The 17,401-nt window shown below is 41.1% G+C and overlaps 1 protein-coding gene across 6 annotated transcripts in view; it reads left to right on the top strand.

The window, feature by feature from the left end:
* cadps2 (Ca++-dependent secretion activator 2) overlaps positions 1–17,401 on the top strand; it is a 706,406-nt gene that overhangs the window by 282,388 nt on the left and 406,617 nt on the right. For all 6 annotated transcript variants that reach the window (XM_072267874.1, XM_072267873.1, XM_072267872.1 and 3 more), the window contains exon 4: positions 15,548–15,628. In XM_072267874.1, coding sequence (XP_072123975.1) covers positions 15,548–15,628 — 81 coding nt within the window. The remainder of the gene's footprint in view (positions 1–15,547; positions 15,629–17,401) is intronic.

Here is a 17,401-nt window from a genome sequence, read left to right as displayed (position 1 = left end):
GGAGTGAGATAGATCGGCTGGTTGAGTGGTATCGCAGCAACAACCTTGCACTCAGTATCAGCAAGTCCAAGAAAACTGATTGTAGATGTCAGGATGGGAAGTTGGGAGAACACATGGCAGTCCACCTTGAATCATCAGTAGAGGAAAGGGTAAGGAGCTTCAAGTTTCTAGGTGTTAGTGTCTGATCCTGGACGCAACACATTGATGCAATCATGAGGAAGGCATGCCTCTACTCTACAGTATTTGGAGTTTGAGGGGATTTGGTATGTCACCAAAGGCTCTTGCAAATTTGTACAGGTGTATGGTGGAGAACATTCTGACTGGTTGCATCACCACTTGTACAGATGTTCCAATGGACAGTGTTGGATCCAGCAATTTAACTTTTTTGCAGTTTTATAATTAATTGTCTCCTGATTAGTATATTTCCTAGTGGTCACAGTATGAATATCACAGCAATAGCACCAACACGGATGATACCAACAGGCTCAATAAACTGTTTGGAAAGGCTGGCTCTGTTATAGGAGTCAAACTGGACCCACTCCAGGCTGTGGTAGAACAAAGATCCCCATGGAAAATCCTGGCAATTGTGGACAATATTTCTCCCCCTCTGCATGCCACCTTGGTTGAACAGAGGAGCACTTTTACCCTCAGTCATTAGGCTCTATAATGAGTCAACCTATAGCCAGAGAAGTGATGTCCCTCCTGTTAGACTGTTTGAAGTAACTTATGTTTTATTCTTTCTTGCCTCTCTACTAATATTTGTTTGTTTGTATATCTGTGCACTTATAATGCTACTATGATACTGTAATTTCCTTTGGGATCAATAAAGTATCTAATCTATCTATCTCATTTAGTATGTCCCATAGTGTTTACATTTGAATGCTTCTGGAACCCTCTGGAAGCCTCTCATGGTATTGCATTATTTGATAGTGGGTATGTCATTGGCTGACTCTCACCTCTCACCTGCAAATCTGAAAGGAATGTTTCTTATCTATATGTATAAAAAAGGCTGACCATGAAGCAGCACTATCTCCTTTTGCTTTTGACTTTGCCTCTCCCTCTGTTCACTTACTAGACCTTTATCACTGCCTGCTGCTCAACTTTCTTTGTTCTATTAGTGCTTAATAGAATGACTGTGAAGCAGCAAGTTTCATGCCTCTTTCCTGCTTTTTGAAAAAACCTTGGATTTAAAAACATCAGAATCCAATAACGTTATCAAAAGAGGCCAGAGGGGTTGTAGAATTGGCCAGTGCCATCACAGGCACAACCCTCCTCACCAATGAGGACATCTACAAGAGGCAGTGCCTTGAAAAGGTGGCTTCCATCATTTAGGGCCCTCAGCATCCCATGACATGCCCTCTTGGTGCAGGAGCCTGAAGACCTACCCTCAATATTTCATAAATAGCTCCTCTGCCATCGGATCCCTGAATGGTCCATGAACACTGCTTCATTATTTATTTTTGCTGCATTGTTTATTTAATGTTGTAACTTATAGTAATTTTGTGACTTTGCACTGTACCACTGCCACAAAAGAACAAATTTCATGTTATGAAAGACGGTGATAATAAACCTGATTCTAATTCCTTTGACATGCATTTAATGCCCAGGAAGTGAGCATCTTTTTTAAACCTTAATTGCTGCAAGGGAATGGGAATGCGATGATCATCAGGCCACAGTAGATCCTTGAGGCTCAGTAACCTGCTGGTTTGCAACTGTACTGTTGTTTACTTCTGCAAGATTTTGCAAATAAACATCATTATTAAAGTAGCCACAGGTTACTGGATGAGTGAAGCAACACTGAATAGTGACTTGGGACCAAATGAAGAACAAGTGTGTACAAGGTCAATAATATTTTCAAAGTCAGTGCAAAATGTGGCAAGATGCAGCAGCTTGGGAGAGAGATTTTGCTCAGAGCAGTGATGGTTGTTTGTTTTGCCATCAATAATAAAGCTGAAAGAAAGAATTACACATAATTAATGTGGCTTTTTAGTCAGACTTGTCAAGGTATCCAACATGCCTTTTTAGTGGGAAGATATTCAGTAGACTAATAATGGATTATCATTCCAGAAGCACAAAGGAAAAGAAAGGAGCTGGATGAAATCATAAAATGGAAAGACTACAGGTATTCTTTTGGAATATCTGGACAGTGAAGATGTATTCATCAGGATTGGCTATAGCACAGTATTCAACACTATCATCCTCTTGAAACTAATCAATAAATTCCAAGACCTGGGCCTCGATACTCCCTTGTGCGAGCTTTATTTCCTCATTTGCAGACGCAAGTCAGTTTGGATTGGCGACAGCATCTCCTCCATGATCACCGTCAACCCAGGAGCGCTACAAGCTTGTGTGCTTAGCCCCCTGTCTACTTGCATTATACTTAAGACTGTGAAGCTAAGTACAGTTCCAATGGCAGATTTCAAGTTGCTGATGACGTCTCTGTTCTTGGCTGAATCAAAGGTGGTGATGAATCAGCATATTCAAGATTCAAGGTTGTTTCATGTCATTTCGCAAAGGCAAATGTAAAGGAGTATGAAATAATGGTTACTCCAGATCCAACATAACACAAGAAAACACAAGATAAAGGAAAAAATAATTTAAAAAACACAATAAATATAAGTATATCATGTCATTTGTATGCATAGATTAATTATATGTCCGTAAAGTGACGCTAGGCACAGGAGTGTTTGTACATAAGGTGACCCTGAAAGGAAATGTTAAAGGTGGTGGGGGTGTGGAGGGGTGGAAGGAGATTGAAAATCTGGTCGAATGGTGCCACAGTAACAACCACTTTCTCAATGTTGGCAAAACCAAAGAGTTGATTATTGACTACAGGAGAAGGAAACCAAAGGTCCGTGAGCCAGTTCTCATCAGGGAATCAGAGGTGGAGAGGGTCAATAACTTTAAATCCCTTGGCATTATCTTTTTAGAGGAACTATCCTGGATCCAGCATGTAAGTCCCATTATGAAGAAAGCACAAGCAGTGCCACTACTTATTCAGATGGTTACGCTGATTTGGCATGTCTTCTCAAACCCGGACAAACCGCTGTAGATACACAGTTGAGAATATCCTGACTGGTTGTGTCACAGTCTAATATGCAAGCATCAATGCCCAAGAATGAAAAAGCCCACAGAAAGTATTGGATACAGCCCAGTCCATTATAGGAAAAAAACCCTCCTCACCATTGAGCACATCTACAAGAAGCATTACCACAAGAAGGCAACATCCATCATCAAGGGCCCCCACCATCCAAGCCATGCTTTCTTCTTGCTACTGCCAACAGGAAGAAGAATAGGTCCCACACTATCACGTTCAAGAATAGTTAATGCCCTTCAACCATCATGCTCCTGAAACAGAGTGAATAACTTCATTCAACACTGAACTGATTCCACAACCTATGAAATTACTTTCAAGGAGTCTATAACACATGTTCCTATAGCATTTATTTATTTGTTTGATTTTTTTTGTATTACACCATTTGTCTTCTTTTGCACATTGATTGTTATCAATCATTGTGGGTAGTTTTTCATTGATTCTGTTGTGTTCCTTTGTTCTACTATGAACATCTCCAAGAAAGTGAATCTCAAGGTAGTGTATGTACTTCAAAATTTGCAATGAAATTTGAAATTTTGTACATCTGATTTCAAAAGTCACATGGATATCCCAACTCCAAACTAAAGTTTTTGCCTAAAGAAATGCATGTACAATAATGAAAATTGGAGAATAATGTGCACCATGTGAACAATTATATTTAATAACAATGTGAGGATTAACATCGATGCAGAAAAATTTAATAGGATGGAAACAGGCTAAGAGAATGGGAAAGGACAAGGCAGATGGAATATAATGTGGAAGAGTGTGAGGTCATTCACTTCAGTAGAAAAATATTAAAAAAAGCCAAGTATTTTTAAAGTAGTGAAAGATTGAATAGTGCCATTGTTCAGAAGTCTCTTTTTCACAGATTACCGAAAATTAATACGAGGACACAGCAAATAACTCAGAAGGCAACAAGAATTATTTTGCTTTTATCACAAAAATATTTAAGTACAAGAGTATAGATACCTTACTGCAATAAGTCAAGGCTCTGCTGATAGTGCATCTGGTGTATAGTGTGCAGTATAACTGTTGTCTAAGGAAGAATATACTTGTGATGCAGGAAGTACAAGAGAGATTCTCCGGATAGATGCAACACAACGCAGTGCTGATGAAGGGTCTTGACCAAAGATGCCAACTCTTTACTCTTTTTATAGATGCTGCCTGGCCTGCTGAGTTCCTCCCACATTTTATGTGTGTTGCTTGGATTTCCAGCATCAGCAGATTTTCTCGTGTTCATTCAAGAGATGGATTCTTTGACTTGAATGAGGAGAAGTTAAGAGGAGTGGCCCTGTGCAGTCAAGAGTTCAGAAGAAAGAGAGGTGATCTTATTGAAAGGTGCAAAATACCCCAAGGGCTTGACAGAATAGATACAGGGATAGTCCCCTTAGCTGTTGTGCTAAGAACCAGGAATCAGGCTCTCAAAGTAAGGATTTGCTCATTTAAGTTCGACAGGCAGAAGAGTTTCTTCACCTGAACAGACACCCCACCCTGCAAAAACTCATTTCAGGGAGGTAGCACCATCAATTTGCGGGAGACTTCCGGGAGAGGTGGGATGTCTGCAATAGAGTAGCTCCTTAGCAGCTGGCCAGCTAGTTTAAATAACGTTAGCTATGCTAATGAACGAATGACACCTGTTAAACTCACCTCAACACGTCTTTTACAGTCTTAACCCACCATGGGCAATAGAAAAGTCATTGATGCAACAGTGCAGCGAGCAACACTGTCATTATTTTGACCCCTATTAGGCAGGGATACTCTCTAGTGTAGTCTGGGGTGACGTACGTTTTATATTTTTTTTGGAACACTCTTTCATGGTGCGCTCTCGCTCGCGCGCTCTATATCTCTCGTGGTCGCTCACATGCTCTCAAGTGCTCTCGCTCGCTTTCTCTCTCGCTCGCGTGCTCTTGCTTGCTTTCTCTCTCGCTCTGTCTTGGCACACGCTCTCTCGTCATCGCTCGTGCGATCTCAAGCACCCTCACTTGCTTTCTCTCTTGCTCGCTCCCTCTTGCTTGCTCTCGCTCTCTCTCGTGGTCGCTCTCACTTGCTTTCTCTCGCTAGCTCTCAAAAAAATTGATTTCCGTGATATTGTATATAATTTGCGGGCATCAGGGAGCCACTATTAATATGCAGGAGACTCCCAGAACTTCCGGGAGAGGTGGGATGTCTGCCTGAAGAATAGTGTTTTGTTTAGGATTCTCTACCGTATAGGCCTGTAAAGACTGTTGCTGAATATATTCAAGACAGTGATCAATAGATTTTTGGATATTGAGGAAAATTAAAGGATATAAAGTTAGTGGAGGAAAGTAGCACTTTAGTAAAAGATTTGGCCATACCCTTAGTGAATGGTAGAGCAGACACAAGGGATAAATAGCCCATTATTACTTCTATTTTGTTTGGTCTTGTTCTTGTACTCTAACCTGTGTAGCCCCCCTGGCCACCCTCAGGGTCGCTCGGCTCACTGTCGTCTAGGGAAACAGCCTCAGCCCCGCCAAACTGGGTAATTCGTTTGTGTGGATGCTGTGTGAGGTACCCCACCCCGCCCAAGTAACAGACAATACACCAGATGCAATTAAATGATTTACAGTTTATAGATATTACTAATTCTATGACATTAATATGCATTTGATACAGAGAGGAAAGTAATGGGCAAAAAAAGGCGCCAACACTTATCAAAGTTCAATCTCTTCGTGCACAAAAACCGTTGGAGCTCAAGGACCTTCTTCACCCTGCGACCCCCTCGGACCACCTCGACCGGCCGCCTGGGACCAACAACGGTGGTCCACCAGACGCTCCACACGAGTCCGTCTCCGTCTCCTCGCCGAACGTCCCGCTCGGGGTCCGACCCCGTTAGCAGACTCACAGCACCTGGTCCATCCTCTGTCTCGCTCTCCCGCCTTCTGCCCCCAAACCCCCTCGCAAACAGTATCTTCAAATACACCAAAGCCATAACAACTATCCCAATTGGGTAATAGCACCCTCTTATCACCCTCTAAACCACAATAAGCTGCTAGCACAAACTTTCTCAGCGTTTAACACAACAAAGCCGCATTCCCCAGATGAACATAACAAAAACGCCATTTTAATTAGCCTCCGCAGTAACATAAAAGTCGAAACCCCCTTACACCTGCAAGTTTTAACAAAGCAACTGACACCAGTATATCTGAGCTCCCTCCAGTTTTGGATGTGCTTATGTTGATTTTCAATGTAGAATATTCAGGAACAGATTCATGTAAGTTTTACGTGCACTGTTATATGAAAAGTACCCTTACAACTGTGGGCGTTACGTTACTACAAAGATACAGCCAAAACTCATTCATTCAGTCAGTGCAGTTAAACAATGATATTTTATGTCAATATTTTATTCAAATGTGCAATTGTAAGTCACCATGCCTTTGGTTGTGATTAAAAGGAATAGAGAATGAGATTGACAAGCCATTAATACAATGTTTTTAGCATGTCCGGTACAATTATGGAAGGGTTTAGTTGGAAACAGTTACCAGTAATCAGAAAATGCAGTGCTAATGTTGATCCATAAATCTCCCTTGCAAACAGCCCAAGTGAGCTGCTGTTGTATCCTATTCATTTTAATAAACTTTGCTTATAGCTTCCTCACTCACATAAATAAGATGCATCTCACCCTAACCCTGGACTTTTTACTCTCCTCCCATCCGGTAGGTGCTACAGGAGCCTCTGCTCCCGCACCAGCAGGCACAGGAAGAGCTTCTTCCCTGATGCTGTGACGCTGCTGAACCTCTCATCACAGCGCCAAGCAGTATTGCACCCGTATTGTACTGTATCAGTACTTTTATATTTGTGTACTGTAGCACTTCTTTTATTCACAGTTATTTCGTAAGTAACACTATTCTTTGCATTTCTGGTCAGATGCTAAATGGCTTTGTATCTGTACTCGGCACAATGACAATAAAGTTGAATCTAATCTAATCTAATGTAATTGGCTGTTTATTCTAAAATGTATTCACAGTTCCCTTTGCACTTTTATAACAACTGGTATTGACCTTGATCTCTCAAACAGTTCAATGAAAAAAGAACCTGGCTGCGGCATTGTGGAAATCTTCAAAAGAAATATCTCAAGAGAAATGGAATAGTATAAATGATAAATTTTAACTGGAATTTCAACTTTTAGTCTAATTTCAAAGCTTCTTTGAAATATTTTTCCCTTAAGGTATAAGCCAAGTGGTTGGTGATTGGGGGTTAGATGTAAACTGGCGAGAGATATAGTTCTTTGCATCTAATATCTGTATAGTTTCTGTAAGTTTAAGACATTTGACATTTTAAAAAAAAGATATTTGGTGTTTTAGCCCCTAGAATAAGGATAGAAGGACCTGTAAAGAAGGATATCTTGTAACAGATCCGTAAGTAAACAGAAGTGACTTCGATTAAATTACAGCAGAGAGGGGGTGAAATTGGACTGCATTACATGGAGTTTGTGGATAACAATCCTAATTTTAGCAAATATGCATGAGGAAGTAAATGTCTTTGCTGAAATCTCTGTCTCAGAGTCATTGCACTGAAGTGTAGAGACACACTAGCAGTTAAAGCAGGGGCAGGAGCATGTGGACAATTCACAGCAGACCTCAGCAACACTTTATGATGAGGTAAGGGATCTGAGGGGATGATGACCTTGATAATGCACAGGTCAAGGGGAGCCCAAGTTAAAGAAGAAGGATCAGCTAAAAGTGATCCTATCTGAAAAGCATGATGTAGTTCAAGTAGAAACAGAAAATATTGGGAATATTCAGTAGGAGAGGCAAGTGGAGAGAGAAACATATGTAATCTTTCAGATCATGACGCAAAGTTAATTTTGTTCTTTTTCACTCTCTGCGGGTGCTGTCAGACATGTCAGATGTTTCCAGTGTTGCTGTCTGTGAGCTTAAGGATAGAGAAAATCAGGACATGGCTCTTCATCTTTCTAACAGCACTCACACACAGACCTCAGGATGCAAAACACTTGCCCTCTTCCTTGTTCCTTCAGAGCCCTTCTCAACACCCCTCTCCCCCCTCTTCCCCCACCCCCCACATTCCAATCATTTAGTTACCTTTTCCAACTTAGTCTCCATTTTCTCTCTGATTATTTTGGGTTGTGCATGAGTGGTTGCTGTCAATATTCAAGGCAATGTTCCAATGTTGGCTTTTACAATATGTATCAGATTAAACTGAGGTGCCCCTGATCTCTATTAAACATAAGTAGAATTTCACATAGGTGGAGATATCGAACTGTTGGGATGAACAGATAGTTTTTGATGGGCTGTAGACTATAGCCTCTCTTTGGGGCTTTGCTGTTGCTTGCATGGTAGGTGGTTGGAGTGCTGATGATTTCCGTTGGACTAAGCGGGGGAAGGAGGAAGGTGCATGGGAGGGGATAGGGACTTTGAGGTTCCTACTTCTTTCTCTCATTCATTCTCTGGGGCTTTTCTTCTGTTTTGAGGACATTTCCAGAGAGTAAGAATTTCAGGTTGTATATTGTATGCATTCTCTGATGTTAATTGGAACCTTTGAACTATTGAATGTACTTGGTTCAAGGGAAAGAATCTTTGATGACAACACATCAGGGAATGCTTGCTCACCCAGTCATCTTTCAAAAAAATTATCTTTCTTATGGTAAAGCATTTGAGAAAGCTAACAGATACACATTTGACCGATTCTACCAGTACTCAGCCCTGATACTACTAAACTATATGGAACAGAACTTCTGACATTGTACACATTTGGGAGCCCAGAAGCTGTTACATTATTTCAAACATTGTATGGATGATTCCTCTCGACTTGTGTTAATGTTTGGTTTGCAGTAATTCTGTATGCACAGGTTAATAAGTGTGATGTTGAGGTATTAAATGAGCTAGAATTTGCAGTCAGCCACTGATGAGAGCAAAGTAAAAGCATATGTCACATGGACGCTCGATTGCAAACTAGCTTACATAGCAGACATCCCACCTCTCCCAGAAGTTCCAGGTGTTTCCCGCATATTGATAGCGGCTCCCTGACGCCCGGAAATTATATACAATATCCCGCAAATCGACCTTTTTGAGGGAGAGATTGAGCATCCTGATTGGTCTGTCTTAGTGCTAAGTAGACCTATCAGTTTTCTCTGTGGGCGGGCTTTACAGTCAACCTCAAAAATAATGACAGTGTTGCTCGCTGCACTGTTTGCAACTGCGACTTTTCTATTGCCCATGGTGGGTTAAAATGTAAAAGACATGTTGAGGTGAGTTTAACAGGTGTCATTCATTCATTCGCATAGCTAACGTGATTTAAATTAACTGGCTAGCTGCTAAGGAGCTACCCTATTGATGTCATACGTGATGAGGCCAAACTCCCTGTAGACTTGCTTAAAGTTGTAATAGAATAAACATGATAATATAATATGTACATATTTTAATGTCACATTTTCTGCATATACCCAACTTGTTTTACAGATTAGACAAAGTCACTAAACTAAGTATTACATACACCCTTGAGGTCGACTGGGGGGGGGGGCGGGGGGGTGCTACCTCCCTGAAATCAGTTTGTGCAGGGTGTGATGTCTGACATAGGTTTGCTGCATCTGTCATAGTGAGATCTGTGCAATGATGATGTCAGAGTGCAGTCAGCATCTTTACTGTAATCAGCGGACAGTGACATCAGTGCTAACAGTCAGCGTCTGTGGAGAGAGAGAGAGAGAGACATTACAGGTGGATGACACTCAACATTGTAGTCAGTTATTCCAGGAAGTGTCCTTCTGAGATGTCACCGTAATATCTGAGCCAATAATTCCAAGTGAAACAATTATTGAACTTTGGTAGATACTGAGTCAGTGGTGGAGAAGTGGAGATACCTCAGAGGTTGGAGATTGTATGCCATTTCTCAGTAGATGAAGCTGTAGAAGGATTTGAAAATGAGAATGAAGATTTTAAATTACTCCAGTATATCCCAAAGAAGATGATTAGAAATTCATTATGGACAGTTATTGCACATTTGTTTTATGGAGCCTAACTACGTTTTACACTGGTCTATGGAAATTTGATAGTTTTGTAAAGGACTCAGTGTCCCTTTAATTGTAATGGCACATCTGTTACCAGCTAACATTTGCTGAACGTTTTTTTTTAAACAATAACAATGTCATCGGTGATTAAGAATAAAAATGTACTGCTTTCAATGTTGTGTACTTTCTCCAGACACCCATTCACCAACTTGAATCTGCATTTTTTAAATGGCACAGGAGTTTAAATAGCAATAAACAGAAAGCAACATTCTTCTTTGATTTCTGAGGGAGGATTAGCAACACTATGACTTCATTTCAACCACCGAACCTTGTTTTACTGCTAAAGTTAACACAGAAAAAGGAAACTGCAGCGTTACGATCCAACAATCTGTGCAAGACTGCCTTTAGGAGAAACTGGGACATATTGTTCTTTTGACTTTGTTTGTCTTTGCTACACATTCCAGCAATTTTCTTTAACTAATGTGGTACCTTTGTGTCCTATAGAGAGTCAAAGTGGATTGGCAGAGTGTGCTTCCTGATGACAGTAGAGCAGACTTGTCTATGCTGTCATTGCTGTCAAGTATGCCAACCCATGTCTAGAGTGAATTTAAGTTGAAGCAGCTGCCAGATGTCCAATACAGGCCTTTGTTCTTGTGTGGGGGGGGGAGGGGAACAGAAAGCTTTCACTTTGCAGTACTTAGGAGTTCCATGGTTGGTAACGCGACACTTCTTGGAAGAGGGTCTATCACTCACTACATGTAATGGCTTACTTGAAGTATTCCCACAGTGTAAGTGGATTCCACGGGCCTGTAAGTAAACGGTAACTGTATTTTAGGTAGACATGTAGTTAATTATCTGAGGCACCAATGCTGTCAATCCATGTTTTGCTATTCTTAGCCAGAAGTTAGGCATTATGTACAAATAGATTCTTAACTCATTAATCCACAGGCTTTGGAAAGATCAGAAAGTTCCAGGCCTGCTTATCAATGGAATAATATATTTATGCTTGCTTTGTGATCATTATCATTAAGAGTGATTAGTACTTGAACTTACAAATCTATTTCCGAAGTACTCATGTACCTTAATATTATAAACAGCTAATTCTTATTAATTTGCCAATCAGAGAACCGTACCGATTTAACAATCCAAATTCTTGTGTAGGAGTCAGGACGTGCATTGATTCTGCCAATAGATATCTGATGTGCTTTGGTTTAGGAGTGGGGCTGCATTTTGTCCTATTTGGCACAATAGTGATGTTCTTACGGAAGTCAGCAGGTTGATAATTCAAGGTAGTTCCCATAATTGAGACTAACTTTCCAGTGCAGTGTTGAAGGAGTACTTGAAATTCATTAAGATGAGACATTAAATGAAAGTTTTGCCAAAAATTGCTTTAACAATGTTAAAGTAACATAATGAGTCACTTTGACACTGGGGAAGTCCTTGCCAGAACTGACATTTCCAGTTGTGAGGCTGAGAGGTCAATGTTGTTGGGTTACCACCACACCAGGTCAATGTCAGTTTTCTCTGTTGATCTGTTCCAAGTTCTGGCAGCTGCAACAGGTGTTATCTCTGCTGCAGCTCTTAAAAGGGCATCGCACAATGTTGTAGCCCTTCCAGTTACAGAATGTCACACCGTGGCTTTGGGGAAGGTCACGTGCTCTTATGAAGGTGCATTTAAAAAATCAGATGGCAGGCCGCAAAATATCACGTTCAGTGCAAGTGTGTTTGTGGTGTGCCAGAGCTGGAAAACTTTTAGAAAAAGTGCAAAAGTATTTACAGTTCAAGTACAAACAAAAGTGTCCATGCTGCGCGTTAGCCTAGGGCCTTCTACCCAATAAGCATAATGTCAGCACTGCCAGACAGCGGTAATCAGAATTACAGGTCTACGGGGGGGGGGGGGGGGGGGAGGGGGAGGAAGAAATTACTTATGGTAGACCTGCTCTGCCACACAGGGGAGTGTTGCGACTGGAAGAATGAAAGCTGTAATAGGAGAATGAATCCAGGTGGTTAGAGGGGCATAAACATGGTGATGACGAACAGTGCCTTCAGCAGGCATGTTCCTTGTGCACACAGATTATGGAGACCATCTGGAGGTACAGGTTGCCAGGGAGTTCTCTATCAAAACACAAATGAACATGGGCACATTGAGTAGGGCTGAAATGCAGATTAAACCCGTATCCACTCTGCCTGCTTCTACACGCTAAAATTGTTGTCTCTTCTTGAGCAGGGGGTTGGGATAACCTGCCCAATGCAGTAATGAACAGCAGACTGTAAGTCAGGAACCTGGAATGACCCAAAATCAAGGGAGCTGAAAATGCCATGACTTTTTCCACTGAGTGTGCATAAGATATAGATTAGAGGTCATAGGTGACTTGTTTTCTCCAAGGGTAATGCAATTAAACCTTTGAGGCTAAACATCAAGTCTTATGAGGTTACAAGATATACAGTTTGTGTGTTTGCCCTGTAGATAACACATAATAGAGAAAAGTTGATTCACTGAAGTTTGGCTGCTCATCAAATAAATAAGTCATTTCTTAAGCCATAAGATTGAAATCTCAGTGGAGATAAAGTTTGCATGTTGTATTGCTGTTGACGGCAGTTGCAAGAAGTTTTACTGGGGTGGGGGAGGGAGGGGATAAAGAATACGAGAATAAATTAAACTCTGCTGTGAAATCAGGAGTCAGATTCTCTAAATGGCACAAAGATGCCCAAATACGTGCATGATGTGCTTACTATCTTCTGTGTGCGAGGACTAGGCCTCAAGCCACAATGTCACCTGTTTACAGCTGCCAGGAGAGAGGCGTCAGAGCCAGTGCACTCCACCAGGGATGGTGTAGCGCGGCTTCCAGGCTGGAGTTGGTGTTGCTCCACCCCGCTCCCAACCCAATGTTCGCTCAGCAGAAGACAAGCTTTGTTGTGGTCATCTGCAGACCTTTGCAACGTTGGATGGCTTTAGTTTGGGCTCTTCTATCGAGTCTTTCTCCATAAGATCCACAAACTTTCCAGACTGCCACAGTGGTTACACTTAGCTGAAACATCTGTGATAATTGGAATCATAAAAGGTGCTAAGTAATTAGTACAACTTTATTTCAGGCAGGAAAAAAGAAGAAAAATCCATATTGCTTTAGTGAAAGAATGTGAAATATAAAATAATATTTGTCTTTTCATTTATTTTTCATTCATGATGAATATTGTTAAACATGGCTTCAGTTTTATTTATGTTGGGATAACAAAGGCAGAACTGTGAAAATTTCAGCTCAGAAGGGAATGATTTCATCCATCAACCCTACATGACTACTGGTGGTCCCAACTGATATCTCAGTTCTAATCTATGCCCATGCTTTTCTCAGTGTTCTTTAAATCAATTTCTTATCATGCATTACTTCCTAAATGTTTCTTCTCAGTAGTCAAATCATCATCTTCACTTGGTTCAATTTTGGTTTGAACTGAGTGATGTATTTTTAAAAAAATACATAGTATTTATCACCTCCTCTGTGTTAACTTAATGAATATGAATAAAAGGCATGCTTAAAAAAACATTCCTGCTTTTGTCTTCAATGTGTAAAATAATACTGCAGTTGTTTCTGGGTGAGAACTTTGCAGATTTGTGCTTTGTACATGGAATGCAGAAGAATTGTGTTTACAGACAAAAAAGGCCTGACTACAGAATTATGATGGAAATAGAATCAGAATCAGGTTTAATATCACTGGCAATTTTCATGAAATTTGGTGTCTCTGTGGCAGCAGTACAGTGCAATGCATAATAATAGAAAAATAATGGAAAATAGATTGGATTAGATCAGGGGCCCCCAACATTTTTTGCATCGCAGACCGGTTTATTATTGACAATATTCTTGCGGACCGGCCGACGGGGGGTGGGGGGGGGGTAGGGTTGTCAACGGACAAGAGTAGCAGTCAAATACGTTGTGTTTACCCCGAGAAAGACTACCATGACCATGAAGCCTTGCGCGGGCACCTGTGTGTGCGTGTGTGTCCGTGCTGATTTTTTTCTACAAATCGCTTTTGGCGATTCTGTTCGGGGCGGGGTGGCAGAGTGCTGTTAATCTCGACTGGAATATAGGTGATAAGTGGCAAATACACTCAATTTTGTTTCTAAAAGGGATTATCTAATGAATTTAATATTAAACACACAGCGCATATTTTCCTCGCATGAATATAGTGATACATCAATTATCAGGGGAGGACAGGGGAGCTTGAAGTAAGTGTTGAACAAACTTCCAGTAGAAATGGTAGAGGCAGGCTCGATATTATCATTTAAAGAAAAATTAGATATGTATATGGACAGGAAAGGCTTGTTTCCCTGCAATGAGACGGTGCCATCGAGGGGTGATAGGAGACGGCGATACTCGAAGGGGGTTCCTTATGTCCAGTCTATTCCGCCATTTAGTTTTCGTTGCATTCATTGCAGAGATATGTTGGAAATGGAAGCAACGTTTTCAGTGCTTTCGTGGCTATCTCAGGATATTTGGCCTTGACTTTGATCCAGAATGCCAGCAGAGATGTTATGTCAAACATACTTTTCAGCTCCCCGTCATTTGCAAGCTCGAGGAGTTGATCTCCTTCCCGCGCTGACATGAATGACGCGTGGGTGATGATCTCGCGTGCGTTCAAGCTCAACAGTAGGCGTGACAGGGAATGAGGAAAGGTCCAGCTGACTCATATCATTACCTCGCGGCCCGGTAGCACATGCTTTGTGGCCCGGTACCAGTCCGCGGCCTGGTGGTTGGGGACTGCTGGATTAGATAATGAGAATTTTAGTGAGAGTGTCAAAAACAAGAGGGCATAGGTTTAAGGTGAGGATTAAGAGGGAGTGTGGTGTCTGGAGGGTGTGCTTGGAATCTGGAGCATTCTACTTTAGGAGGTGGTAGAGGCAGGCATTCTCAACATTTAAGAAGCATCTAAGGCAAGCACTTGCACCATCGGCATGTAGAATCCATACGAACCAAATATGGATAAATGGAGCTAGTATAAATAAGTCCAGTGGTCAGCAGGTCACGATGGGCTGAAAGATTTGGTTTGGTGCTATCCAACTCTATTACTTTGCTCAAATATGCTTGTTTTAAGAATAAGAATGTGAAGTATAAAATATTTCCATGTGTTTATGAATGTACAACTATTTTATCTTTACCTGACAATATTTAGAAGGTACTTCATGAAATGGTACCTTTAGTTGTCAAACCACTAATTCTTGCAGCCCTTCCATTGACGCTAGATTTTCCAGGAATTCTGGACTAAGCTCCTGAGAAGCATTGTGTGCAACCTTGGTGAGAGATGCTAGGAGCTTTACAGGTGGAACAGTGGGAGACGGAAAATTGTGTCACATAAGTCTCCACAGATGATGACTGGCCGTCTGGATATTTTCAGCATCATCTCACTTTAGTTCCAGTTTCCAGTAGCCAGGTTGTTTTGCCCTACTGTACACTAATTCCTGTCATGTGTTCTGACTTTAGCTGGACAATGCTGATGAACAAGCGGCTCAGATTCGCCGAGAACTGGACGGGAGGTTGCAAATGGCTGAGCAGCTCGCAAAGGTAAGTGTTCTCTGTCGAGTTATGCTTATACTTAAGATTGTTAAAACATTGGGCTTATTTTAAAATGACCACAAACATACAAATTAGACATGGCAGATAATTCAGCCTCTTAAGCCTGATCCATTGTTAAGTACAACCACGCCTGGTCTGATTGTAACCTTAAACTGTCTACACACGATAATACTTAACCCTCTCACTTATCAAATACTGTGTTATCTCCACCTTAAAAATACTCAAAGATTCCTCAACCTTTTAAGGCGATTTCCAAAGACTCACACCGTAAAGAAAAAAAAAATGCTTTATCTTTGTCTTAAATTGCGCCTCATTTTTAACTGCAGACCCCACATTTCAGATTCACCCAAGAAAGAAAATATCCTCACCTGGTTGAGACCACTTGGGATAATATACATTTCTGCAAAAATATCCCTCTTCCAAATGCAGGCAGATACAAGCCTCTCTGATCCAATCTTTCCTCGTTCAGCAACCTACATGTTATAGGTATTAAGTGAGTAAAACTTTTCCGTATGTTTATGTTCTTCACAAGTAAGGAGACCAATATTATATACATGATGCCCTCCTGTTATCTACAGATAGACAATAAAATTCTGTCAGCTTTCCTAATTGCTTATTCTACTTGCATTCTCGCTGGACTGCTTGAGATATGAGATAAAATAGGTAGAGTAATTTTAGGCACTTGCACTGAGGTGACAGGATATTTCTAAATGTCACTTAAGGTCTTGCACAGGGCACAATCCTCAGTCCACAACCATCATATCCTTCAAAATATTTTGCACTGTTGACTAAAATCAGAAACAGAGCCAGCTAGGAAAAGTCTAGTGAGCTTTCTTTTATACTTGCAATGCGCAGTTTGTAAATTGTTAGAAACTGATTACAACAATCTCTGATCTGCGGGCTGTTCCCAGGGAAACACACTGAGACAGGCATCAGATTTTCAACTCAGTGAAGGACGTCCCTTGCTGCCCGAAACTTCCAGCAGAGCAAGATGACTGTAAAGGAATGCTGCAGTTGGCATGTTCTGGGCTGCAGGAGGATGAGCTGAGAGATGCATTGAAGCTCGGTGCAACCAACATAAAGGCTCTGAGGGGGAAGGCCTGAAGTCTAGGCTGCTTCTGCTACCACACACAAAGGGACTGAGCCGTATAGAGCAGCCTCTCAAATATCGAAATGGTAACCTCTGGGGCCACAATGTGCTATAGTTTAAACAAAGTTAACACTACTGAATGTATTGAACAAGAAATGTAAAAGGTTTTGTACTGTTTATTGTTTTGTAAGTATTTTTATTATGAATAAAATTCAAATTTGAAATAAACAAAAATTGCAGCGTATGCTTAGAAGTTTAAACAGGTGGGAGATTCAAGTTGTCCTGGAAAAATGCTAATTCTGGAGTCACTCAGAGGGAAAAGGAATCTATCAGGGGCAAGTCTCTGAGTGGTGAATGTGAGGAAGGGTAGTCAGGGATTGAAATAACACAAATTTCTTTTTCTTTCTCAAGCTGTGGATGGGCACTATCTTTACAGTCTCTTTGGCCCAAGCTCCAGCATTGGCATTGGCTGTTGACTTGCCCACCAATACCCTCATCAAAGATGAACTCAGCAGATCCTGAGTAACCTCATCAGATGAGTTTTCATGGTCAGTCAATGGCCCTTCTTTACCTCCCCCCCCCCATTCATCAATAGTGTTTTTTTAATTAATTTGTAAAACCATTCAAAGAAATGAAGTAAATAAATATTTTATGGATGCTCCTGAATATTC

This window comes from Mobula birostris, chromosome 9, assembly GCF_030028105.1.
Source record: "Mobula birostris isolate sMobBir1 chromosome 9, sMobBir1.hap1, whole genome shotgun sequence".
NCBI lineage: Eukaryota > Metazoa > Chordata > Chondrichthyes > Myliobatiformes > Myliobatidae > Mobula > Mobula birostris.
The sequence above is the reverse complement of the archived record's forward strand: the minus strand, read 5'-3'. Positions and strand labels throughout refer to the sequence as shown.